The sequence below is a fragment of the Plecotus auritus genome (assembly GCF_963455305.1).
Source record: "Plecotus auritus genome assembly, chromosome: 13".
In the NCBI taxonomy this organism is placed as follows: Eukaryota; Metazoa; Chordata; class Mammalia; order Chiroptera; family Vespertilionidae; genus Plecotus; species Plecotus auritus.
Window position 1 is genome coordinate 30,443,090 of NC_137779.1, and position 26,891 is coordinate 30,469,980.

Here is a 26,891-nt window from a genome sequence, read left to right on the forward strand (position 1 = left end):
CCTCTGGGCCCGGCCGCCCTGCCTGGCCTCCCCCTAGAAAGGCCTCGTCCCATAGGGAAGCCACCAGCCGTGTGTGGCTGTTCCGTTCAAGTCGCGTACATTTCAGTGACACTCAAATCTCAGTCCCCGGCCCCCCAGCCGCATGCCCAGCGCCCGCAGCCTCACGTGGCCGGGGCCCGTCCGCAGCAGACGGCGCACAGAGCCCGCGTGCATCGTCACGGGAAGTTGCACCAGACACTGCGGCTCCCAGTGTCCCCCGGGAAGCATGACCCCCCCTCTGAACAGTTCGCTGTCCCAGGCCCGGGGTGGGTGTGAAGACCCGAGCTCCACCATCCAAGACGAGGGAGCCCCCCGTCTGTGTCCAACCACAGGGCCACCTGCTCCACGTCCTCGGAGGAAAGACCCCCACCCGCCCAGGACGTAGCTGCCCGGCTTCCCGTCTCCAAGGTGACCTGCAGGCAGCAGGCGGGGAGCGTCTGCCGCACGGGAGACCCCGGCCCCCTCCCTCACGGCTGCGGGGAACAGATGGCGCAGCCCGGCGTCTGGCTTCAACGCCTCTGCGCACGTCAGCACCATCAAAAACCCCTCAGCTCAGCCCTCGCCCGTTTGGCTCAGTGGACAGAGCACCTGCCTGCGGACTGAAGGGTCCCGGATTCGATTCCGGTCAAGGTCATGTCCACCACGCCCCCACTCATGCCCTGCCCTTCAGGCCTCCCCCTACACTCATTCCTGTGTCATCCCGGGCGCGCCTGCCCCAGGGCCTTGGCACGTGCTGTGCCCCCCTCAGCCTGACACTCCGACCTCCAGATCGTCACACCGTCATTCCCACCTCAGCACGGAGGTCCCCCCACCTCACCTCACCCCTCTGCACAGCGCACCTGTGCCCCCTACACTCAGCACCGCGCCAGGCTGCAGCAGCAGGCGCCTGGTGACTATTTCACTCAATGACCAAGGCAGGATGCCCAGGTTCATGGTCGCCGTCCACCCTGCCCAGGCCCCTCTGGACACCACCTTGAGAAAAGAAAGGGTGGGAAGCCCACCGCTTTGTATGCCACGGGGCCCTGGGGTCCCAAAGGCGGCCCACCCAGCGTCCCTGTCGCCCAGTATCGGGGCCAGAGGTGTCTCCTCTCTGAGGGCCCAGCTGAGGTCTGGGACGGAGCAGGTGAGTCTACACACTGGCTCAGAGGGACCCGCGCCCTCCAGGAGTCCCATCAGGGCTTCGGGGGAGATGGTCTGAGAGAGGGGGAGCTCTCTCTGGGGCTCTGGACGCCTCGAACCTGCTGCAGGAATTCAGGTCCCGCAGGGAAACCGGCTGGTCCACGAATTAACGTACAGAGTTGGGCAAAAACAACTGCGTCGAAATGAAGGGGCCTTTCTCAGCGACACCAATCCCTTCCCACTGCCCCATCCGGACCAGCTCTCCTTCCCTGCGGACCCGAAAGGACGCTTACGGGTAACCCCCTCGGTCACTCGGCCCTAACGTCCCTGCACACCACAGCGGCACGTCCCCGCCCCCCACGTGCCCTCCAGGCGGGACGCGGAGTTGCCACCCGGGCCAACCTCGTGTCTAAGGGCGCTCCCTGCATTCCCCGTCTCCAGCTCTTACCACGAACCCCTCTCCCCGCCTGGAAGGTCCACTATGGCTCCTCTGATGACGGAACCGGACTTCCCATCCGGGGGGGAAAGGAGAACAGAATTCCGGGCCCCGACCCAGACCCAGGGCAGCCACACCCCCAGCCTGGACACGTGGTGACGAGACGGCCGCAGAGGGCAGGGTCCCAGCAGACGTGGCCTGGACTGTCCCCCACGAGGGCCGGGCCGGGATGGGGGGGCGGGGCTCGGGGTGACTTACCCATTGCTTCCGGGCGTGGTTCCTCCTCTTGAAGTACAAGATCAACTTTTTCCGCATCGCCTGGTTTCTACGCGGGAGAAGGACAGCGAGGGGGCGGTCAGTCGCGCGGGCTCAGGCACCCCGGCTCCTGAAGGGGCCCTGCGCTGGCCCCCGAGGCAGCCCGCGCCGGAACGCGGTGAAACGAGACACCCCTGCCCCTCGGCGAGCCCCCACCTGCCAAGTCCTCTTCCTCTCCCCCAATCCTGCAGGGCCCCCCGCAATCAGGATGAGTGTGGTCGGCAGAAAAGGGGGACTGAAAGGGGGCAAGGCGTTTGCGGCTTCCTGACCCCCCCACCCTGGAGCTGCCACCACCCTCACACGCATGCAGCTCCCCCTCTGCCGGTGGCCCACGCCGGCCGTGGACAAGTGGCCACAGAGACACACCCACAGCCCAGACCAGGAACCGGCCTGGAGACGCCACGCCTGGAGACCCCACGTCTGGAGACCCCACGTCTAGAGACCCCACGCCTGGAGACCCCACGTCTAAAGACCCCACGCCTGGAGACCCCACGCCTGGAGACCCCACGTCTAAAGACCCCACGTCTAAAGACCCCACGTCTGGAGACCCCACGTCTGGAGACGCCACGCCTGGAGACCCCACGTCTGGAGACCCCACGACTGGAGACCCCACGTCTAGAGACCCCACGTCTAAAGACCCCACGTCTGGAGACCCCACGTCTGGAGACGCCACGCCTGGAGACCCCACGTCTGGAGACCCCACGACTGGAGACCCCACGTCTAGAGACCCCACGCCTGGAGACCCCACGTCTGGAGACCTCACGTCTAAAGACCCCACGCCTAAAGACCCCACGTCCGGAGACCCCACGCCTGGAGACCCCACGCCTGGAGACCCCACGCCTGGACACCCCACGTCTGGAGACCCCACGCCTAAAGACCCCACGCCTAAAGACCCCACGCCTGGAGACCCCACGTCTAAAGACCCCATGCCTGGAGACCCCACGTCTAAAGACCCCACGCCTGGAGACCCCACGTATAGAGACCCCACGCCTGGAGACCCCACGTCTGGAGACCCCACGTCTGGAGACCCCACGTCTAGAGCCCCCACGCCTAAAGACCCCACATCTAAAGACCCCACATCTGGAGACCCCACGCCTGGAGACCCCACGTCTGGAGACCCCACGCCTGGAGACCCCACGCCTGGAGACCCCACGTCTGGAGACCCCACGCCTGGAGACCCCACGTCTGGAGACCCCACGTCTGGAGACCCCACGTCTAAAGACCCCACGCCTGGAGACCCCACGCCTGGAGACCCCACCCTGGAGACCCCACACCTGCACTCAGGCGGGCGGGGCGGGCGCTCCCTCAGCTCCCTGGGACTCTTCCCCAAATCTGCAAGGCCGGCCTCCTCCCGGGAACACAGACAAACGCCAGCTGAGGGGCACGCTACACCCCCTGCCGGTCCTCCTTCCAAAGTGCCCGCCTCCGGAGAACACGGGGAGAACCACGGGAGGCGGAGGGACCGGCTGCGGACTGCCTGAGGGCCAAGGCAGAGCGGGCGGTGGGTGCCCGGGTCCGACCTGGGGCCAGAAAATGGACATGCGCGGGGAAACTGGGGAGACGCCGAGAGCCTGGCTCAGCTCACAGCAGGGCCCACACGCGTGGCTGTCCCCACAGGGGTGACGGAGATCCGAGACATCCTCAGCGCCGTGTCTGCAAGGCTGCTGTGAGGTTCGCTCTTTATTTTATTTTTTTTTAAATATATTTTATTGATTTTTTACAGAGAGGAAGGGAGAGGGATAGAGAGTTAGAAACATCGATGAGAGAGAAACATCGATCAGCTGCCTCCTGCACACCCCCTACTGGGGATGTGCCCGCAACCAAGGTACATGCCCTTGACCGGAATCGAACCTGGGACCCTTCAGTCCGCAGGCCGACGCTCTATCCACTGAGCCAAACCAGTTAGGGCAGGTTCGCTCTTTTAAAGAAGTGTTTTTTTTTAAAAAAGAGGGACACGCCTGGCTGGTGCTGCTCAGCGGTTGAGCGTCGACCTAGGAACCTGGAGGTCACGGTGCGACTCCCGGTCAGAGCACGTGCCCGGGTGGCGGGCTCCATCCCCAGGGTGGGACGTGCAGGAGGCAGCAGGTCCCGTGATTCTCTCTCATCACTGATGTTTCCATCTCTCCCCCTCTCTTTCTCTCTGAAATCAATAAAAACATTCTTTTAAAAAAGCTACACTTAAAAGCTTCCCTGGGGACCGAGGCCTGTGGCTCCTTCGAACGGCCACGAGCCGGCCATTCATTCGCCGGCGTGCCCGCACGCCCTGTCCGTCGGCCGTGCTTCCCACCCCCAGGCCCGCCTGCGGTCAGCACCCCTGGACGGCCGGCCTGGGGTGCCCACGTGTTCAGCAAACACTTTGAATGTTTATTTTGAACCAAGAAGCGTTTCGCTGTTGGAGACGCAGACAGCTTACGGCACACCCATGTTCTCTACCGAGACCCCTTCCAGCAGCACTCAGGACCGGCCTCTCCGAGGGCCCTGGCAAGGCGGGCACGCGTGAGCGAGTTTCCGGGTGCAGGCGTGTACGGGCGCCGAGGAGAGCTGGCCTTCCCGCAAGAAGGCACAACCGCGGAGGGTCACAGGCCTCGACCTCCGACCGGGACTGAGGAGGAGAAGCGTGAACCGGGACGGAGACATGAGGAAACGGAGACGTTCGAGGACACTCTGGCCAGGCCCTGGGCGGTTCTGGGACAGGAAAGCCGGGGAAAATCCAGGAGGCTGCCCGGAGGAGGAGGGGTTTGAGCTGGGGTTTGGGGAACGCAGAGGTTCCAGGCTAGGAAGGAGTGACGGTGACTGTGGAGCGGGGAGGAGGGGCGTTCCTGGGGAGCCAGACCCGGAGCTGGGGTGGGGTGAGGGGGGAGAGTCAGGTGGAGACGCCAGGGCCGGACCCCGAGGGCCGTGGGAGGACGGATCGGGGTGACGGGTGGTCTGAAAGCCCTTTTCCCACGTGAAACAGATGCTCCACGGAGACAGCTTACTGACAGGCAGAGGGGGGGGGACTTACCAAGGCCACTGGGCCAGAGGGGGCAGAGCCCGGGCCGGGCTGGAGGCCCCAGAGAGGAAATGAGGGGGGGCAGCGGGGTACGCAGATGGGGCTGGCCTGGGAGCTGGGCTGTGCAGCCCTGGGGAAGTTACTGAACCTCTCTGAACCTCCAGACAAGACTACAAAGACCTGTGACGTGCAGAGGGGGACCCTCTCTCAACAGAGCACCCACCTCCTCCGCTCGGGGTTGTCCCCAGCCCCGCCCCCTGCCCTGCCTACCCCTCCCCCGCCCGACGGCCAGAGGGGTCTGGCAGGTCCCCACCATGGGGCCCAGGCAGCCACCCCCCGCGCGTCCGAGGCGGCAGGTGGCGGAGGGAGAGCAGCGGAGGTGGGTCCGGGTGACCCGCACGCACAGAAATGGCCGGTGCGGCAGGAAGTCAGGCGTGAAATTAACTTCAGCTCCGGGCCCCAGCATGCGGACAGCGAGGAATTAAAGCGACAGGGAAGGTCCTCGGGGTGGAATCACCTCCGGCCTGGTGGCACTTCCAGCGGCAGGAGGGCGGGGCCTGGGAGGAGGCGAGGAGGGGGGTCGTGGGCGCGAGGGGGTCAGGAGGAGCCGGGGATGCCCAGCGTCCCCCCAGCCGGGTCCCCGCTGTCCTATCAAGCTGTCACCACCTGGCAGGCGCGTCTACTCCTGTCTGCACCGCCGAGCACCAGGCCTCGCCCGGGGTGGTCTCCCAGGCCCAGGGCAGGGCCCAGGACCCGCAGGGGCTCCAGACACTTTTGTGGGAAGAAGGACGAATGAGCAGCAGCCCTGGGCGCCTGCAAAGTCAGAAGCACAGCCCTGGCCGGCCGCCCAGGGGTTAGAGCAGGGGTGGGCAAACTTTTGGACTCGAGGGCCACCATGGGTTCTTAAACTGGACCCGAGGGCCGGAACAAAAGCATGGATGGAGTGTTTGTGTGAACTAATATAAATTCAAAGTAAAGGAGCGGAGGGGAGAGGAAGAGAACCGGATAGAACAGCCGGATCCGGCCCGCGGGCCGTAGTTTGCCCACGGCTGGGTTAGAGCATCTGCCTGAGGCCTGAACGGTTGCGGGTTCGATTCTGGTTGAGGGCATGAACCTCGGTTCCAGGCTTGATTCCCGGCCTTGGTCCGAGCGTGTGCGGGAGGGAGGCAGCCAATTAATGTGTCTCTCTCACATCGATGTCTCTCTCTCTCTCTCTCTCTCTCTCTCTCTCTCCTTCCCCCCTCACGTTATCTCTAAAAACCAATGGAAAAATACCCTCCTCACTCAGGTTAAGGATTTTTAAAAAGAAAAAGGACAGAAATCCCAGAATGCTTCCCACACGCCTCCGGGACAGTGACTCCCTGAACCCTCAGCAGCCCTAGGAGACGGGCGCTGTGTCACCCCCATTTCACAGACGGGCAAACCGAGGCACTGGGAGGAAGTGCGTGGCCCCACGGGCCGATGTTCGTGGACCGAAACCTGTCTCTGCACCCCTCAGCGGCCATCTCAGGACGCGGCCTCGCCGTCTATCCCCACCGCTGCCCAGACCTCTAAACTTGGCGTCCACGGGACCCCCTGTCCCTGACCCCCTCACCCCCACCCCACAGCTCCCACAGGGCCAGGCTCCCCGGCACCCTCGCCACGGCTGCTTGCCCAGATGACGGCAGTGACCCCCGCCGAGGTCTCCCAACCCCAGCGCTTTCTGCCCTGCAGATACAGCACCAGCCTTTCCAGGCGTCCTCAAATTACGGCCCGCGGGCCACAGGCGGCCCGCCGAGGACATGTATCCGGCCCGCCGGGGGCCGCTGCCTGTCCTGCTTAGCAGCCGACGCGTCCCGGGCCCGCAGTGCGCATAGGGATTTGTTCATAGTTTTTTTTTTTTAAACTATAGTCCGGCCCTCCAGCGGTCTGAGGGACAGTGAACTGGCCCCCTGTTTAAAAAGTTTGAGGACCGCCAAAACCGGTTTGGCTCAGTGGATAGAGCATCGGCCTGCGGAATGAAGGGTCCCGGGTTCGATTCCGGTCAAGGACATGTACCTTGGTTGCGGGCACATCCCCAGTAGGGGGTGTGCAAGAGGCAGCTGATCGATGTTTCTCTCTCATCGATGTTTCTAACTCTCTATCCCTCTTCCTTCCTCTCTGTAAAAAATCAAAAATATATATATATATAAAAAAAAAAAAGTTTGAGGACCCCTGCTAAACACAAAAACCCAGGCATGTCGCGTCCCAGAAGCCCATCCCTGGCCTCCCTCCGCACAGATCATGAGACCCAAGCTCCTACCAGTCCCGGGCACCTCCCTCCCCTTCACCCACCCCTTTGGCCCCCCCGCCAGCTCACCGGCCTCAGGGCCTTTGCACTGCCGGCTGCCACTCAAGCTTCCAAGAGTTCCCTTAAGCCTCGGGTCCTGCCCTGCCCTGGTCCCCTGGCTAACGTGACCCCTCTCCCGTTTCCTGCCATCACGCCGTTTGCCATCAATCACTGCACGGATTTAATGGTGAACACGCTGACAACTCAGAACACGGGAGAGGACATCATTTTCGTGGAAAACTGCTGCTGAAAAATTAAAGACCGAAGGGCACCTACGCTAAAACGCGGGGCTGACGGGCAGGCCCGTCGAACGTGAAGCTGACCGCTTCCTTATTACGTGGGGGATCTCCAACTCCTCATCGCTGTGTCTTACACGTACACACGGTCGTTCGTGACCGAGGACAGCTCTCACCAGGCGGTCGAGCGCGTGGCCACCACGTCCTCCGCGGACCAGAGCGACCCCGGATGCCGACGACGGGAGGTGAGAACGGGGCGCCGGCCTCGGGGAGCCCACAGTTGTATTCGACTTAAACAGAGAAGGCGTTCGCTGAACGCACACCCCACGGGCACCGACGGCAGTGTGGAGAAGGCCAACGGAAGGGGCGGCAGGTGGAGGTGGACACAGGAGGGGGAGTGGGGACAACTGCAAGAATGTCCACGTTCACCGTTTTTAATTTAAAAAAAAAAAAAAGATTTTAAGCGCGTCCGGCGTGGCTCCGTGGTTGAGCGTCCACCTAGGAACCAGGAGGTCACAGTTCGACTCCCGGTCAAGGGCACAGGCCCGGGGTACGGGCTCCATCCCCAGTGTGGGGCGCGCAGGAGGCAGCTGACCCATGATTCTCTCTCGTCATGGATGTTTCTATGTCTCTCTCCCCCTCTCCCTTCCTTTCTCTGAGATGCATAAAAATGTTTTTAAAGGCTAACGCGTATTTTTGAAAACAGGTGCAGCAGCCTCGGCACCTCACTTGCTAACATGCCTTGCGCGGACCCTTTTCCTCGGCGTGTGGGTTTCTGTTCCGTGGTGGCTCCCACAACCCGAACACATCCGTGTTACGCAGTCCGGGGCTGCCCGCCTTCAGCCTGGTGCGCTCGGTGCCAGGAGCCAGTCCGCGGGCCCGCCGCTCCCACGAGGAGGTCGGCGCGCCAGGCGCTCACGGCGGCCCCAGACCACAGCGCCTTTTCTTTTCTTTTTTTAAAAAATATATTTTATTGATTTTTTACAGAGAGGAAGGGAGAGGGATAGAGAGCTAGAAACATCGATGAGAGAGAAACATCGATCAGCTGCCTCCTGCACACCTCCTACTGGGGATGTGCCCGCAACCAAGGTACATGCCCTTGACCGGAATCGAACCTGGGACCCTTCCGTCCGCAAGCCGACGCTCTATCCACTGAGCCACACCGGTCTCGGCAACAGCGCCTCCTCCTCGCGGACATTCTCTCGTTCCTTTAACCCCGTTTCTGTCTCCACGGGCAGATTCGACAGCTTGAGGCGGGCACAGGGTTCTCGTTTTGTTCAGAGTTCCATCCCCAGCCCCTGGGCCAGGCCGTGGCACAGGGTAGGTGTTGGATAAGTGTGTGCTGAGTGGATGACTGAATGAATGAATGAATGAGTGAGTGAGTGGATGAGTGGATGAGTGGATGAGTGAAAGTTCCCAGAGTGAGTGACTGACTGAATGAATGAATGAATGAGTGAATGAGTGAATGAGTGGATGAGTGGATGAGTGAAAGTTCCCAGAGTGAGTGAGTGAATGACTGAATGAATGAATGAATGAGTGAGTGAGTGGATGAGTGAAAGTTCCCAGCAGCCCCCCTCAGATGGGCACGCCCACCGGATCCCGGCTGTGACAGGCCCTGAGAGGACACAGCACCCCAACACCTTCCATCTGGGGTCCCCGTCCCCAGCCGTGGCCACAGGGCCATGCCGGTCCCCGGGTAACAGCACTCGGTCATGCTCCCGTTCACGCCTCCCGAGAACAAGCCAGCCCCGCCGCAGCCACGCCGCCAACGCCTCGCTCCCAGCGCAGACACGGAGCCACCAGCGCCCAGGACAGGCCTGGGCTCCCCCCCGCCCCCCCCGCCCCAGAGCCAGCTGAGCCCACCGAGCGTGTGTGGCACCGGCTGAGGCTGCTTGGCCCCTCGCACCCCCCGGCGACAGGCCCCCTTGTGGGGACCCATCACTGGGGACCTGCCACGCCTGGGGCCGAGATGGGTGCTCCCACTGCCCGCACTGGCCGCGCCCCAGATGCACCCGCCGTGCCGACCTGACCCGACCCGACCGCAGGACACACCCCATACGCTTGGACCGGGACCAGAGCCCAAACTATGGGAACCTGCTGGCCCCGGGGCCGCCCCATCCTGCTGAGCCCGCTCTCCTGCACCCGGCAGGGCCCTCCCGCTCACACGGGGCGGGGACTCCCCACCCTCCACCTCGTCTCTCCGGGGCTATGCCCGCAGCACACCCGCCCTCCCCGACCTGAGATCCACGTCCCGACGCTTCGTGGGGCCACTCCCTCCCCTCTCCCCACCCCAGGCCGGCTCGGACCCTGTCCAGGACCTGCTGGCCCAGAATTCTGGCCCAAACCCCGTCCCCTTCTGCCCCTTCTCCTGCGCCCAGCCCCAGCGGGCAGCCCCAAGGGGACCGAGAGCCCATATCCCACCCCACACCCGGCCCCACGCGCGCGCCCGCACCCGGCACGGTACTCACATTTTGATGTTCTCATGGTACTGCCGGGTGTCGGAGGGCTGGTTGTACAGCGGCTGCGGAGGGAGGGAGAGGAGGCTGGTCAGAACCACCACCGTGCCCGCAGCCCCCGGCGCTCCCGGCCCGGCCCAGCGCCCGAGGCCCCGACACCTGGGAGCCGGCGGTCTGCCAGGGTGAGAACCGGTCGCCGGGAACGGGGGACACGGGGACCCAGCCCGCGGCGCCGGCAGGAACAGACTGTGACCCTCGGGGCACAGGGTGGCACCATGACTTCCTGCCACCGGGCTGTGCCGGCCGGAGCACCAGGGACCGGCCATGACCCCCAACCGAGAAAACGGCTCCCCTTCTCAGCGTCCAAACCACGGAGAGAGCCACGCCAGCCCCCCCTCCCTCCCCAGGGACGGGAGACAAGACCGCCATGCCAGGCGCTGGCGGGGGCGCGGGGACAGCGAGGCTGGCGCCCGCCTCACACACTTGTACGCGGGCACCAGGCTCCGGAGAGCCGTGAAGAAACCGTGTTAAAGACTGAACGTGGGCCCGGCTGGCGGGGCGCAGGGGTTGAGCGTCAGCCTAGGAACCAGGAGGTCACGGGTTCGATTCCCGGTCAGGGCACAGGCCCAGGTTGCGGGCTCCATGTCCAGTGGGGGGTGTGCAGGAGGCAGCCGATCCGTGATTCTCTCTCATCACGGATGTTTCTCTCTCTCCACACCCTCCCTTCCTCTCTGAAGTCAATAAAAATGTATTAAAAAAAAATGTCTGCCCTGTGGCCCCGTCCCTCCTGCAGAAGCAGCAGAGACACTGGGGCCCTGTGCGCCTCCCCGCCCCCCCCGCCCCGCGCTGCCCCGGGAGGTGGTGTCCGAATGCTGGGATAGCACTACACCTGTTAGCAAGAGAAACGCCCGCCGCCAGAGGCTGGGCACGGAGGTGAGGGTTGTTGGCAGTGGAGTATTATACAGCGCTGAAAAAGGGGGCAGCCGGGCCCACGTGCACCAGGGAAGGAGCCATTGCTGCAGGGTGTGCGACGGGTCCGGGGCTCAGCGAGGTGCCGGGCGGCCCCTCCGGACGGCAGCACCACCGCCAGGGACTCGGGCACAGCCTGGGCCTGGTGCGCCCGGGCTGCTGTCTCTGGCTGAGTCGCTGAAGCCACCTGGGCACCCCTGGTTTCCGCCCACAAACAGGGTGGAACTCGCAGGCGTGTTGTGAAGAGGACACGAGGCAGTACCTGGGCGTTCTCGGCCCAGCGCCCGGCAGACGTGCCACGCATCCGTGTCCTGGTCACCCTCAGGGGCAGCGACCGGCCTGGCGGCGCCCCTTCTCCCTGCCGCCCTGGGTCCGACCACGGCCCTGTGCTTCGGCCCACGGGACAGAGCCAACTTCATGAAAAGCGGAGGCTTGGAAGGGTGTGTCTGCGTTTCTGCCTCTCCTCTAGGTCCACGTGGGCCGCGCCTGGGAGACACCGCGGGGCCGGCCCGGCCCAGCCGACCACGCACGTGAGCGAGCCGGGCCCGTATCATCAGAAACGCTCAGCTCAGCTGACCTCTGTCCTCACGGCAAACAGCTGACGGTGGCTCTGGAGCCACTGAGTTCTGGGCTGTCTTGTTACACAGCACAGCTCACTAGCTCGCTCCTGGTCCCACTTCACAGGTGGGAAAGCTGAGTCCCTGGGAGGTTAAAGCGTTTGCCCGCAGCTGGAAGGAGACGAACTAACACTAGAATTCCCTCCCCCCTCCCCCCATCTCTCTCTCACGTGCGCATGCTCTCTGCCTGTACCCCGTGTTCATCTGGGTGTCTCTGTGTCCCCTCTCCCCGCCCCGCCCCCCCCCCGTCTCTCTCACGGGCCCCACCGGCAGGAGGAACCTCAAGGGCACCCATGGGTGACTGCGGCAGAGGGACCAGGTACAGAGAGTGAGGACCAAGCAGGACGGGAAGGACGCAGACCCGGACGCCTCGGGCAGGGCCCGGGGTGAGCGAAGAGGGCACACCAGGCTCCGCCCCCGAATGCCTCCCTGGAGACGGAGCGGACACGCCTCCTGACACCCACAGACCCCCTGATGACATGGCTGATGGGACCGCCCACAGCACAGCACAGCACAAGCCCCCCCCCCCACCCTGGCAGGAGGCTGCAGCCGGCAGGGCCGCATCCGCCAAGAGACGGGTCCCAGGACGGAGGCCACCAGGCGACCTTGGCCCCCACCAGGCGACCCTGGCCCCCACCAGGCGACCCTGGCCCCCACCAGGAGACCCTGGCCCCCACCAGGCGGCCCTGGCCCCCACCAGGAGACCCTGGCCCCCACCAGGCGACCCTGGCCCCCACCAGGAGACCCTGGCCCCCACCAGGCGGCCCTGGCCCCCACCAGGCGGCCCTGGCCCCCACCAGGCGACCCAGGCCCCCACCAGGAGACCCTGGCCCCCACCAGGCGACCTTGGCCCCCACCAGGCGACCCTGGCCCCCACCAGGCGACCTTGGCCCCCACAGCCACAGCAACCCGTGGGGCTCGGCTTCCCCTGCCTCTCCCTCCCTCACAGGTTTCCCCCCCGCTGGGGCCACAACGCCTGGAGGGGCCTCCCTCCCACAGACCCCAGAGCCAGGCTGGGCCCCGGGCCTGGGTCGCCCCTCTCCACGCCTCCATTTCCTCGTCTGAAAATGGGGCACAGCCCAGTCAGCGGAGGGCAGGGGCGAGGGCGAGGGGAGGCGTGTCTGAGGGTGCGCTCTGGGCACGCCGTTATGGCTCAGAGAGAAGAGACGGGCTTGGGGCCAAGGCGGGGGTCCCCCTTCGGCCGACTGCAGCCAGCGGAGGGGCGGGGAGAGCCTGCAGGCCCAGGTGGACGAGCTGCTGGGACATGAGGTGTCAGCGCGGCCCTCACCCTGTGGTGACACCAGGGGCTTAAAATAGCTCCTCCAACAGGAAGGAAACGGGTGACTCAAAGCAGCGGGCCGGGCGCGGACGGCCGTGCAGCCTCCCGCCGCCCCTGCTCCAGGCCAGGCCTCCGTCCCGGGCGCTGGGGGTGCTGGGGGCGCCGGGCGGGGTCCCTGCCACGTGCTCACTCCTCCCGGGCCCAGGCACCCCTCGGCGGGCGTCGCATCACTGTCCCGGAGGCAAAGCGGCCGCTCCCTCCGCTGAGCGCCCCGGGAACCGATTCCCAACAGTGTGGCCCGTGACCCCTGACCCTCCTGGCTCCGCCTCCCCCAGAGGACACCTCTGGGCCTTGGGGTGACCAGCAGAGGCGGCGCCTGTCACCGCTCCTTGGCCACACCCCCACGGGCTCAGCACGCCTCTTGCTGTGTGACCCCAGGCACGGCGCCGCCCTCTCTGTGCCTCGTATAGGAAAGGGACGGGGCCACTTCCACGGGGCGCGACACAGGGCATGTGCTCCGTCCACAGGCACGGAGGCCGCCAAGCCACAGCCCGCCGCCACGTCAGGGGGATGAGGTCAGAGCAGCCGTGGGCAAACTACGGCCCGCGGGCCGGATCCGGCTGTTCTATCCGGTTCTCTTGCTCTCCCCTCCGCTCCTTTACTTTGAATTTATATTAGTTCACACAAACACTCCATCCATGCTTTTGTTCCGGCCCTCCGGTCCAGTTTAAGAACCCATGGTGGCCCTCGAGTCAAAAAGTTTGCCCACCCCTGGGTCAGAGACTCCAGGGACGGCCACGCGGCCCCCCGACACCCAGCCCGCGGTGCCCTACACCACCAGCCTCGAGGGGCTTCCACTCCGGGACCCCCCAAGCAGGGGCGGCCCCACCCAGACCCTGGGCCCAGCGATTCCTGTTCGACCCCAGGCCACTGCCTGCTTCCTCCCCCCCGCGGCGTCCCGTGGGCCCCAAACATGGTGCCCTCCGTTCACACTCCCGCTCAGGAGGCCCGGGACTCAGGAGGTCAGGAAGGAGGAGGGAGAGCCTGCCGGCTGGGTACCCCCCTCATCCCGCTGTCCTGGTGGTCAGGAGGGGAAACTGAGGCAAGAGGCCGCTGACGGGGTGGGGCTCGAAAACGGAGCGGTGACGTTGGACAACCGTCTGGCAGTTCCTCGGGGGGGGTCAGCGTAGACCAGGGGTGGGCAAACTTTTTGACTCGAGGGCCACCATGGGTTCTTACACTGGACCGGAGGGCCGGAACAAAAGCATGGATGGCGTGTTTGTGTGAACTAATATAAATACAAAGTAAAGGAGCGGAGGGGAGAGCAAGAGGACCGGATAGAACAGCCGGATCCGGCCCGCGGGCCGTCATTTGCCCACGGCTGGCGTAGGAGTACCAGGTTCCGGTGGATCCAGTCCTGGGAGACACCCACCAGGAAGGAAAACACACATCCACGTGGACACGTGTGTGTGAACGTTCGTGGCCCCCGTCATGGCCCAAAGCAAAGGCGTCCGGAGGGATGCCCGTCGGTGGAGGAAGGATACACCTCACGTGGTCCTCCCGCCGAGGGAAGACTACGCAGCCCTGAACAGGGAGGAAGCCGGACCTGCCCCCGCCTGGGTGGCCCTCAGTGTGACACGAGGCGGAGTGAGCAGAGCCGGACACCAAAGGCCGCCTGGCGTGTGAGTCCATGGATATGCGTGTCCAGGTCAGAGGAACCCACAACAGGGACAGAAAGTGTGGGGGTCGGGGGGGTGGAGAGACGCGGGGGCTAGGCCATGACAGCGAAGGGTACAGAGTTCCTTCCGAGACGCTGAAACCTTCTGCACACGAGTGCGGAGGGGGGGCTCAGAAATCGCCGGATTGTTCCCTTTAAATGGGTGAATTGTATGGCGTGTGAATTCCATCTTCACAAAGCTACGGACAGCAACTAAATAAGAGCTGCTGGAGACATCCCAGGCACGGAACACGCCCCGGGCAGGTCCCCGGAGGGGCCCCACCGCCACCCGCGTGTGTCCGCCCTCAGAGAAGGGGGAGGGGAGGAGCCGAGAGAGGCTAGGTGTTCTCCGGGGGGGGGGCCCCGAGCAACGACCCCAGGCTGGGGGGCAGCTGTCACCGCAGAACCGACGCCGGGGGGCACACCGCGGAGGGGCCACTTCGCGCACCCTCCCGGGGTTCGCCCTGCCCAGCTGAGCGCTCACGGGCCCGGGCTGGCTAAGGAGCCCGCACCACAAACCTTTAACCCTCACGGAGACCCCCCCGCCTTTCCCGCGGCCAGCAAGCCCCCGCCTTTCCCGCGGCCACGCAGAAAGCACAGGTGGACCTCCGTTTAAAATCAGGCTCCAGCCCGGCCGGCGGGGCTCAGGGGTGGAGCGTCGACCTGTGAACCGGGAGGTCACAGTTCGGTTCCCCGTCAGGGGGCATAGCCCCGGGTTGCAGGCTCCATCCCCAGTGGGGGGCGTGCAGGAGGCAGCTGATGCATGAATCTCTCTCATCGAGGTCTCTCTCTCTCTCTCTCTCTCTCTCTCTCTCTCTCCCCCTCTGACGTCAATGAAAACATATTTTTTAAAAACAGCTCCTCACCTCCCCCCCCGAGTGGCACAGGTGCGACTATGATTTCCATTTTACAGGCGAGGGGCGTGAGGCGCAGAGCAGCGGGGAGCCCGCTCAGATCCCGCGGCCCCGAGCGCAGGCTCCCCACACCGAACTGGACCCCGCGGGCCGGACTCCCCTGGGTCCGTCTTCCTGTGGCCTGAGCGCCAGGCGTGGGAGGCCGGCCCCCAGGCTAGCGGCCAGGCCTTATCGGAGCGTGTATTTCCTGCCTCGCGGGGGACAGGGCAGCGCTTGGCAATAGGAACTTCCTCGCCCCCCCACGCCCACCTGCCGCCCCCTCCTCGAGTCCTGGCCCCCCGTCCCCTCCCGCCCCCCCCCCCCCCGGGTCCCGGGCTCACCAGCTCCACCTGGGGACCCAGGCCTTCCAGAATCCGGTGTGCAGCCTCGGCCTTCTTCTGCAGAAGGAGGAGAAGAGGAGGGATGAGACACACGCGCACGCACACGCACACGCACACGCAGAACAGATTATAAATAGCGGCCTCCGGGAACGGCGGGCAGCTGCCCAGCCCAGCGTGCCCGTCGGCAGCCCGGGGGGTGGGGGGAGCCGTGCCCCCCTGCACCCCCTTTCCGGCTGGAACCGAACACACAGGGGCCTCGACGCCCCCGCATCCCTGGCGAGCTCGCCAAGTTTCGCTTCTAACAAACGCACCCTGTTCTCCCCGTGACGCCCGCTCCCCAAGCCCCCGGGCGCGATACCCCCAGGGCCCTGGGGTGTGGGCACAGCTCCTCGCCACCAGCCACGCGGGCCAACCGAGGTGCCGGCCCGCACCCTGGAGGCAGGCGGGCTGGTGGCTACGGTTACCTCGGAGCTGGTGGTGCGGCCGGGGCGGGGGAGGGCGAGATGGAGCGGCGGGGAGATACCCTTTCTAGGATTCTTGTATTTCACCGTCACGTGACGATTTCTGCGCGGCCCGGGGCCTCCCCGCCTCCCTCCCCTCACCGCCCAGGACTTATTAGGAAAACAGGGACGTGTGGGGGAAAGGGCTGGTGGCCGGGAATTCAACAGGCTGGCCAGCCGGGCGGCGAAGGCGGGCACTGTGCCTCCGCCAGGCCCCCCGGGCCCCGCCTGGGACCACCAGGGGCAGCTCCGGGAAGGGTGCCAGGCCCACGGGGAGGGGGGAGGGGGAGGTGGGGACAGAGGCTGTGGAAGCAGCGTCAACAGGGTCTCGGTCAGATCTGGGCCATGACGCAAAGCGAGGTGTCCACAGTGGGCACGTGGGGGACCTGAGCCCCCCACCCCGCGCCCCAGGAGCCAGGAAAGGGTGGGGGGAGCTCCTGACGCAGCCAAACTCTTTAGGGAGATCATTCAATTTGGGGCGTGGGCTGGGAGGACGGGCCAAGCACGTCCCCATCGCCAGACGGTCCCCCAGAGAGCCCCCAATCCAGACTCACTGAAAGGGGGTGACTGGAGCCCTGGGGAACGTGGCTGACAACAGGAGCGTGGCCCAGGACGCCGGGTCCCACTGGGAGGTGGGTATGAGGGCCAGCCCCACCCCCCAGCAACCCCCTTCCCCTCCTCTCCCACCCCCCCCCACCACCCCCACCCACAGCGAGCGAGCATGAGGGTGGCTCAGGCCGGCACCTAGAACGGCTCCTCCGAGCCCGGCCCACCCAGGAAGAGCCAGGCTCTCAGCTCCCCGCGTGCAGAGCCGACACCTCTAGACCAGCAGGCCGGGAGTGTGGCCGGGGCCAGAAGAGGGGGGGCACACTGTCCTGACAACGACAGCATTGCACTGAGCACCCGGCACCCGATGCCAGCGTTTCAATCACGCACACGCGGGGCAGGTCCACGGTGTGGCCCCATTTCACAGACGATGACACCGAGGCCCAGGAAGAAATCCTTCTGATCTCCAGGCTCCAAGGAGGGAGAAAGTCAAGGGTTAGGTCCTCCCATCCAGGGGGACATCTCCTGTGCAGGGGACAGACATCACCCCAACAGTCACCACAGACCGCGCCCCCCTGCCCTGGCCGCACCCTGAAGCAAGAAGAGGGTGGGCTGTGGGGTAGTGATGACGGGAAGTGCCTGAGCCAGGCCAAGTGAGGGACGAGGTGCGGGTCGGGGGCGGAGGAAGGACAGGGCGGCTCTGCAAACACGCCCTGCGCGCCCGCTCCGTGCAGAGCACGAAGGCGGGAGACGGATGGGACCGAGCGCTGCCTGCAAGCAGCTAAAGCCGGCGGGAGCCACTCCCTCCGCAAAGGGAGCGGGAGGGAGATGGAGGCTGGGTTTTGAGGGATGAATAGGAGGTCGTGTGCCTCCATGAGGCTCTGTGGGGTCAGCAGCAACAAGATCCAGGGGTGATGCCAAGCGCTGGGTCTCGGATCTGGGCCCAGCGCCCACGGTGGGAGCTCCCATAGCTGGGGGGGGGGGGGGGTCAGGCTGGGGTCTCCCTGGACAGGCTGCATTGCTCCCGCAGGGGACCCCAGGTCATGTGACCAGGCCTCCTGGCGGCTGTGCCTGGGGAGCGCCAAGACCTTAGCCTCCTGCGGAGACAGGTACGGACCCGCCTCTGGACCTACACGCTCAAACCCTGTGCCCACCCCATAAAGGCAGACACACACCCGTGGGCCACACAGGCAACTCGCACACACACGCCGCCCACACGTACCCAAGTGGACACACGCATGTGCATGAAGTACACACACACACACACACAACCACACACGTGCTCTGCTCGTGTCGATCTGCAAGCACACACTGAGCCACCCACGTGCATCAGCAACGTCGCGCAGCTGACAGGCAGGCACACCGATGCACACGTGTGTAAATGCACACACAACCACAGGTGTGCGCCCCACGCGCTCTGGCTCACACACGGGCATTCGCAGGCACGCACACGCTCATCTGCGGGTCCACTCTAACACGCGTGCACACATCCGTGCACAGGTACGTCAGGGCACCGACAACCACGTCCTCTCCACGGAAAACATCCGTCTCCCTTTCCCGGTGGTACCCGCTTCGGACTGACCTAGCTCCAGCCCCGTCTCCTCCAGGAAGTCTGCCGTGATTGCCCATTGCCCTGAATTCCTACAGCACCAGCACGTGGCACACTGTCCCTCACACATCCCCCTGGTGCTGTGTGTGTGTGTGTGTGTGTGTGTGTGTGTGTGTGTGTGTGATCCAAAGTCAAAGCTCAGGTCCTCCGGCCCCCGCCTCCCGCCCCCACGTCCTCCGGCCCCGCCTCCCGCCCCCACACACTCCCCTTGAAGATCCAACAGGATCCCTGTGCCCTGAGCCTTCGCCTGCGCTGTGACTCCCACTCGAATGCCCACCCACGGCTTCCAGCCAGCCTCCTCGCCGCCCCGCGCTCCTGCCCGCAGCCTCCTGCACAGCCGGCCGTCTGCGCACCTGCCCGGCCTGCCACACACACACACACACACACACACACACACACACACACACGCACGCAGCGCCTGCCCGCCTGCCCGCCCGGGAGGCAGGAGAGAGCAGCCGGGCTCGGCAGGATCCCCGCCGCGCGCTGGCGCCGCGTCCGTGTGCCCCGAATGGATAATGAGCCGCAGTCCCATCTGCAGAAGAGGCAGGCGGGCCTGCCTGGCGGGGTAGCCGCCTGCTGCAGCCAGAGCTGCACTTAGAGACGGGCCTTCGCGCCAGCCGCTCGGAGGGAGCAGCGGGAAGGACGGGGATTAACATTCAATCCCGCGGATCCCCGAGGGGCGGGAGTCCCGGCAGCTCCAGGCGGAGGCAGGGCCTCTGCCCACTCAGCCTCCAGCCCCAAGGCTCAGCCCAGACAGAGGGACGCCCCCCCCCCTCCGGACCCAACCTGCACTGGGAACAGTCCCCCAAACCAGAAGACTGTTTCGGGGGGATGGATGTCTCATCTCCCCTCCCCTCCCCTCCCCTCTGCCATCCCTCAAAGTGTTCAGTAAAGATTTACTGAGCACCTACCCCGTGCCAGGTGCTGGGGACACAGCGAGGGAAGAACAGACACACCCTCGCCCTCACGGAGCTTCTGTTCCCGACACACAGAACAAGCATAAGCTGTGAACCGTGTCCAGAGGAACTGGAAGGGGGGGGGGGGGCGGCCAAGGGAAAATTAGGGCCAGAAAGAGGAGAAACGGGGGTTGGTGGGTTGGCAGGGTTCAACAGAAGGTCAACAGGGGCTGAAACAGGGACGCTGGACCACGAGCTGGAGGAGAGCGTGCCCAGTGGGGGAAAGAGCTGTGGCAGAGGGCACGCCCCGGGCAAAGGCCCCAGGCAGGAGCGTGCCTGCCTGTTCCGGGAAGAACGCGGGTGGTGGGGGGGGGGGGGCGCGGGGGGGCGGGTAGGCTGGGCAGAGAGAGGGGCGAACGAATGGGAAGGCAGAAAGGGGACAAAGGACAAGGAAGGAGCCCTAGCTGGTGTGGCTCAATGGATAGAGCGTCGGCCTGAGGGGTCCCAGGTTCGATGCCAGCCAAGGGCACAGGCCCGGGTTGTGGGCTCAATGCCCAGTGTGGGGTGTGCAGGAGGCAGCCAGTCAATGATTCTCTCTCATCATGGATGTTTCTATCTCTCTCTCTCCCTCTCCTTTCCTCTCTAAGATCAATAAAATATATATTTTTTTTTAAAAAAAAGGACAAGGAAGGAAAAGCAAAATTCCTCGGGTCACCGGCGTGCCCACGGGTGGGGGAGCTGTGGGTACGAGTCTGTCTCCCGCACCAGAAAGAACGTGGGGGAGATGGAAGCTGGGTTTTGAGGAATGAATAGGAGGAGGTCGTGTGCCTCCATGAGGCTCTGTGGGGTCAGCAGCAACAAGATCCAGGGTTGATGCCAAGCGCTGGGTCTCGGATCTGGGCCTCCGCTCCCTGGAGCAGGAGCAGCCACAGAGCAGGCATCCCCTCACATGGCTGCTGAATGAATGAACGAACGAACGAACGAAGGAAGGAAGGAAGGAAGGAAGGAATAGGACGTGTGAATGAATGAACGAACGAACGAACGAACGAACGAACGAACGAACGAACGAAGGAATGAATGAATAGGACGTGTGAATGAATGAACGAATGAATGAATGAATGAATAAATGAATAAATGAATAGGACGTGTGAATGAATGAAGGAAGGAAGGAATGAATGAATAGGACGTGTGCAATGCACCCAGCCCACTTGAACAAGAGTAACAATACAGCTGGCACGTGGGACAGTCCTAGGGCACTAGGTAATGAACGTTAACTCCACCCACCGTGCGAGGCAGGTGCCACAATGACCCTCGATTCGCAAGGGCACCATGCCAGGAAGCGGCAGGGATGGCATCTTAGCCCAGACATCTGGCTACAGCACACGCGGCCCCTAAGCTCTCCCACGGTTACGGTGATTACGTGTTCCCTTGGGGTGTGTGGGGCCAGGCTGTGGGGTGGGTGACCGGCCACACCAGGCCCAGCACGCAGCTCCCGGGTCCCAGCAGACTCAGTCACATCCCGCAGCTATTGCTGCTTCAAGAGGCAGAGGCATAGCACACGAGCTGATTCAGTCGTTTCCTGCCTGGAGTTACAGCCCCAGGCATCAGTCATGAGCTCCCAGCCTACAGCGTAGCCATCCAGGTCCCAGGGCGCTGCCCCTGACCTCCGAGCATCGATCCAGCAGCACGTCCCGCAGCAGAGACAGCTGGGAAGGGTGGTCAGGAGGCCTGGGCAGGACAGAAAAGGGGAGGCCAGAGCAGGAAGGAGAGGTCCCCCCCCCACCTGTCACACTCCCCTGTGTAATGTCAGATAAAGGAGAAGTGCCTCTCGGGGGGGCCCCCCGTGTCCTTCCTCATCTGTAACACAGGGAGGGAGGCTCAACACCCACAGGCCCCCGGGCACATCTGGAAAGAGTCAGCGGTAAATCATGGATGCTGGGCTCCCGGTGGTTTGATGGGGAGGACGGGGAGCTCACCGCCTCCCCAGACACCAGGTTCTCCCTGGGGATCAGTCCCTGGAGACACTCTGCTCTGGGTCCCCTGAACGTCTTCCCAAGACTGAGCCCCCTACATAGACCCAGCAGCTATAGGCAGGGATCCCTAGGAGCCCCCACAGCCTGCTATAGGTCCTGGGCCCACCCATCCCAAGGCCCTGTTCAGGGCTACCGGGTGCACCGGTGAATGATGTGGATTTTTTCCAATCGATGGGGTTACACATATGCTGACATAGATGCGATTTGATATGTAGGCTATTTTGTTGTATTGACAACGAGCTTCAAAACCTATGTCAAATGTTCTGAAGGTGTTAACATCACAGATATGTTTACGCTTAAAAAGGTCGAATTTCGTGCCAAAAAAAGAGCATTTGCGGGAAGTTTTAGTTCATTATTTTGAAAAAAAGTGCTGCTGAAAGTGATCGTATACTTCGGGAAGTGTAGGGTGAACATGCTCCATCTTAAGACACTTGTGAACGGTGGTTTAGACGCTTTAAAAGGGATGATTTTGACGGGAAAGACAAAGAACGTCCAGGTCAACCGAAAAAGTTTGAAGACCAACAGTGACAAGCATTATTGGATGAAGATGCGGGTCAAACTCAAAAACAACTCGCAGAAAGATGACACGTTGCTCAGCAAACCATTTCCGACCGTTTACAAGCAATGGGAAGGATTTTAAAGGAAGGAAAATGGGCGCCACATCAACTGAACGAAAGACAAATGGAAAACCGAAAAGTCATCAGGAAAACGTTGCTTCAACGGCACGAAAGAAAGTCTTTTTTGCATCGAATTGTGACTGGCGATGAAAAGTGGATTTATTCTGAGAATCCCAAATGCACAAAATCACGAGTTGACCCAGGTCAACCATCAACATCGACTGCAAGGCCAAATCGCTTCAGAAAGAAGACACTGCTCTGCGTTTGGTGGGATCGGGAAGGTGTGGTGTATTATGAGCTTCTAAAACCAGGTGAAACCGTTAATACTGATCGCTACCGACAACAAATAATCAATTCGAACCACGCTTTGATCATAAAACGACCAGAATGTTCCAGAAGACACGGACAAGTAATTCTGCTCCATGATGACACACCCTCACACCCTTCAAAACCAGTTAAAGACCCATGAGAAGATCTTGCCTGGGAAGTAGGAACCCACCCGCCGTGTTCACCAGCCCTTGCTCCTTCTGATGACCGCTTGTTCTGATCGATGGCACACGCCCTTTCTGAGCGGCGCTTCAACACATACGCAGAAGTGGACAATGGGGTCTCTGAATGGTCTGCATCAAAACAAGAAAAGTTCTATTGGGACGGGACGGTACCCACCAATGACCTGACAGATGGGGGAAATGTGTGGCTAGCGACGGACATTACTTTGAAGAAAGCACTTTTGATGTTTCCCTTGAAATTATCGTGTTTTCTTTGATGACAAAATCCACATTTTTAACCGGTATCCGCATTGGCTATTAACCGGTTAAAAATGCGAATTTTATAATCAAAGAAAACACGATAATTTCAAGAGAAACATCAAAAGTGCTTTCTTCACAGTAATGTCCGTCGCTAGCCACACATTTCCCCCATCTGTCAGGTCATTTGTGGATACCGTCCCAATAGAACTTTTCTTGTTTCGAGGCAGACCATTCAGAGACCCCATTGTCCACTTCTTCGTCCGTGTGGAAGTGCCGCTCAGAAAGCGCGTGTGCCATCGATTGGAACAAGCGGTCATCTGAAGGAGCAATACAACAACATAGCCTACATATCATATCGCATGTACATCAGCAGGTGTGTGACTCCATCTATTGGGAAAAATCCGCATTAGTCACCGGTACGCCTGGTAAATGTCAGCAGAGGCCAGCGCTGACCAATCAGGCCCTGGGGTCTGACGGGCCAGGGGTTCCAAACACACATCCACCACTTCCCGGCTGTGTGACTTTGGGTAAGTCACTCACCCTCTCTGGGCCTCCGTTCCTCCTAGGCCCGTGGTTGGCAAACTGCGGCTCGCGAGCCACAGGCGGCTCTTTGGCCCCTTGAGTGTGGCTCTTCCACAAAATACCACGGCCCGGGCGAGTCTATTCTGAAGAAGTGGCGTTAGAAGAAGTTTACGTTTAAAAAACGTGGCTCTCCAAAGAAATGTCCATCGTTGTCCTGTTGCTACTGGGCTCTGTGGACGAATGAGTTTGCCGACCACTGGCCTAGGAGGACCCCGTACAACACCTGGCCCATCGCCTGGACGGGCGGGGCTGTGCCGTGCCTGCTTGCTGTTTATTGAGAATAAGCATAATGACATTTAGGACTGTCTTCTGCGTTACAGGAGTCCCGTCTGCTTGGGTGCCTACGTGACTGCCCATCCCCCCACCGATCAGCTGGCCCCCGACGCTCTCCTGCGAAGATCTGACGCCTACGTTTTTCACGCTGCATCCCACAGGCCGGCCCGGCCCCACCGGCGCCACGTCTGAGCATCTGAGCCGGACAAGCTGCAGCCACGCCACGATGGGTCTCTGCCGGTCCCCCTCCCCCTCCCCCTCCCAAGCCCAGGTCTCCGTGTGTGTGCAAGGGGGGAGGGGAGGCCACAGCCTGGGAACCCCGAGGCCCCAGGGAGGCGCAGGGAGAGAGCCGGGCCCCTCCAGGGGGGCCGGGCCGGCAGCACGGAGCGCGCAGGAGCGGGGGGGGGGGGGGGGGGGGGGGGGCGCGGACGCGGACGCCGCCGCCTACCCGGTTCTCGTCGTAGATGATCTGCACGAGGCTGCGATGCTTCGACTCGATGGGCGGCGGCGACACGGGCTTCTCGGGTTCGGGCGGCCTCGCGGCCTCCTCCTCCAGCTGTTGCTGTGGGAAGGAGAGCGCGGTGGTGAGCGCGCCGGTGGGCGGAAGGAGAGGCAGGCGGAGGGGCGGCCCGCGCGGCCTGGGTTGGTGACCGCGCACAGGAAGTCAGGCTGCTAACCATTTCCTCTGAGTCACCCGCGGGGGACACCGAGCCCCGGAGGGCCCCACACACACACACACAACCCGCTGGGGACGGAAGGGTCCAGCCCTCTGCAGCCGGCCGTCCTGAGCTTGCACCCCCGCCCTGGGGACTCGGCAGCGAGCTGAGCATCGGCAAGCAGCTTCATCCCCGCTGCGCCTCAGTTTTCTCTTCTGTGAAATGGGGCGTATCACCGTGCCTCCCGGATAGGGCTGCCGGGAGGAGAGCAACAGCGAGGGCGCACGCGGAGCTGCCCGGGGCTCGCGAAGAGCCAGCGGCCATCGCCCACTCTCTTCCCCACGGGAACCGGCGTCCCCGGGAGGCGCTGCAGACGCTGGAGCCAGGCCGTGGAGGCTGGGGCCTCACTCCTACGACACCCTTTGCTGTGCAACCTTCTCTGAGCCTCCCTTTCCTTCCGGGAAAGCGGGGTAATCCAACACCCCACCCGAGACTCCGCAATGCACTCGGCACCCGGCAAGCAGCTCTCCGTCCTCGCCATCTGCCCCCCTGGTCTTCACACTGGACGCCCCTCCGAACGCCAGCAAGCCCTTCCCGGCACGCCGCTGTCCTCGGCTCCTTCGAGTTAAACGAAGTCGCACGTTCAGTTCTCAGACACTCCCGTCACCCCAGAAAGCTCCACGGCACCACAAAGAACAGCCCCCCCTCGTCCAATCAGAGTAACGGACACGCAACGAGCCGGCACGTGGACCGTGCTCAGCCACACGCTCAGCCACGGCGACCGGCGTCACCCTCTCCGTCGCGGCTGGTGGACCAGAAGCCAGAGCCGCCGCCACAGCCCGGCGCCCGCCCGCCCGCACCTGCTTCTTCTTCAGCTTGGAGATCTGCTGCTCCACCATGGTGATCTCGCGGTCCACGCGGTCCATGCTCTGGATCAGCTCCTCCTTGGAGAGCCGCGGCGGCACCAGCTCCAGCTCGGGGTCGGCGTGCGGGGGGCTGGGCGGGGACACCGGCTCCAGCTTGCCCGCCAGGCTGCGTTCCTGTGGCGGGGAGAAAGCGGGCCCGGGGTCAGCAGGGGGAACCCCAGGCGATGCTTTCGGCTCTGCCGAGCGCAGGGGTCTCGGCGGCGGCCACTCAGCTCCGATGTCGCGTGAGGAAGGCAGCCACCGATCCGCCGTAAACAAACGGACATGGCTCTGTGCCCGTAAAACTTTATTCACAGAAGCAGGCACCCCGAGTTCCCAGCCCTGACTGCAGGCCCCGGCGCACGGGACATCTCTCATGGCAGCCCACGTCCCGGGCCTGACCCAGGGCGGCTCACCGGACCTGCCTTTCTGCCTTCGCCCTCCCTGGCCCCCCTGCCGGCCGGGCCCTCCCACGGTGCCTCTTTCCAAGCTCCCCTCTCCCCCTGCCCAACACTCACTCCGTCTTGTCCTCCCACCAGACCCACCTCCTCGAGAACCTCCATCCACCCCCCAGGGCCTGGCCCGGCTGACCCTGTACCAGGGGTGGGCAAACTTTTTGACTCGAGGGCCACCATGGGTTCTTAACCTGGACCGGAGGGCCGGAACAAAAGCATGGATGGAGTGTTTGTGTGAACGAATATAAATTCAAAGTAAAGGAGCGGAGGGGAGAGCAAGAGAACCGGATAGAACGGCCGGATCCGGCCCACGGGCCGTAGTTTGCCCACGGCTGCCCTGTACCAACTCCCATTCACGATGCTCCGTCTGAACCCGCCAGTTACAGAACATCCCCTCTGGTGCCAACAGAGAAAACGCTAAGACCAGGATGCACCGCCCTGGCCGGCACGGTCCAATGGTTAGATCAGGGGTCCTCACACTTTTTAAACAGGGGGCCAGTTCCCTGTCCCTCAGACCGCTGGAGGGCCAGACTATAGTTTAAAAAAGAAAAAACGATGAACGAATTCCTATGCGCACTGCGGGCCCGGGACGCGTCGGCTGCTAAGCAGGACAGGCAGCGGCACCCAGCGGGCCGGATCCATGTCCTCGGCGGGCCGCCTGTGGCCCGCGGGCCGTAGTTTGAGGATGCCTGGAGTTAAGAGTGTTGGCCTGCACACCAAAGGGTCTCGGGTTCGATTCCCGGTCAAGGGCCACGTACCTGGGTTACAGGTTCGATCCCCAGCCCTGGTCGGGGAGCGTGCTGGAGGCAACCGATCAATGTGTCTCTCTCTCACATCGATGTTTCTCTCTGATTCTCTCCCCGCAACATGCACTCTTCTTTAAAAAAATAAATGGAAAATATACCCTTGGGTGAGGATTAACAACAGAAAATCCCATCGCCCTCTTTCATTTACCAGTATTTCCCTTCACGGAGCGTTACACTTGGTGTAAGCAAGTTGTTTTTAAAAACCAGCTCAACAGCCCTAGCCGGTTTGGCTCAGTGGATAGAGTGTCGGCCTGGGGACTGAAGGGTTCCAGGTTCGATTTCGACCAAGGGCACATGCCTGAGATTGCAGCCTCGATCCCCAGGAGGGGGCGTGCGTGCAGGAGGCAGCCGATCAATAATTCTCTTTCATCATTGATGTTTCTATCTCTCTCTCCCTCTCCCTTCCTCTCTAAAATAAATAAAAATTTTTAAAAATAAAATAAATAAATAAATAAAAACCAGCTAAACAAACATGGGAACGCTTCGCTGGGTTACCCCGACTCCATCCCACCAAAGTTTCTTTTTTTTTTTTTTTTTTTTTAATATA

General features: G+C 62.9%; 1 protein-coding gene across 18 annotated transcripts in view; it reads right to left on the minus strand.

Annotated features, from left to right (window-relative positions):
* The window catches only part of NCOR2 (nuclear receptor corepressor 2), a 158,761-nt gene that overhangs the window by 74,906 nt on the left and 56,964 nt on the right, over nt 1-26,891 (minus strand). For all 18 annotated transcript variants that reach the window (XM_080650540.1, XM_080650549.1, XM_080650545.1 and 15 more), the window contains 5 exons: nt 25,039-25,218; nt 23,971-24,084; nt 15,718-15,774; nt 9,914-9,966; nt 1,853-1,919 (listed from right to left, as the gene is read on the minus strand). In XM_080650540.1, coding sequence (XP_080506666.1) covers nt 1,853-1,919; nt 9,914-9,966; nt 15,718-15,774; nt 23,971-24,084; nt 25,039-25,218 — 471 coding nt within the window. The remainder of the gene's footprint in view (nt 1-1,852; nt 1,920-9,913; nt 9,967-15,717; nt 15,775-23,970; nt 24,085-25,038; nt 25,219-26,891) is intronic.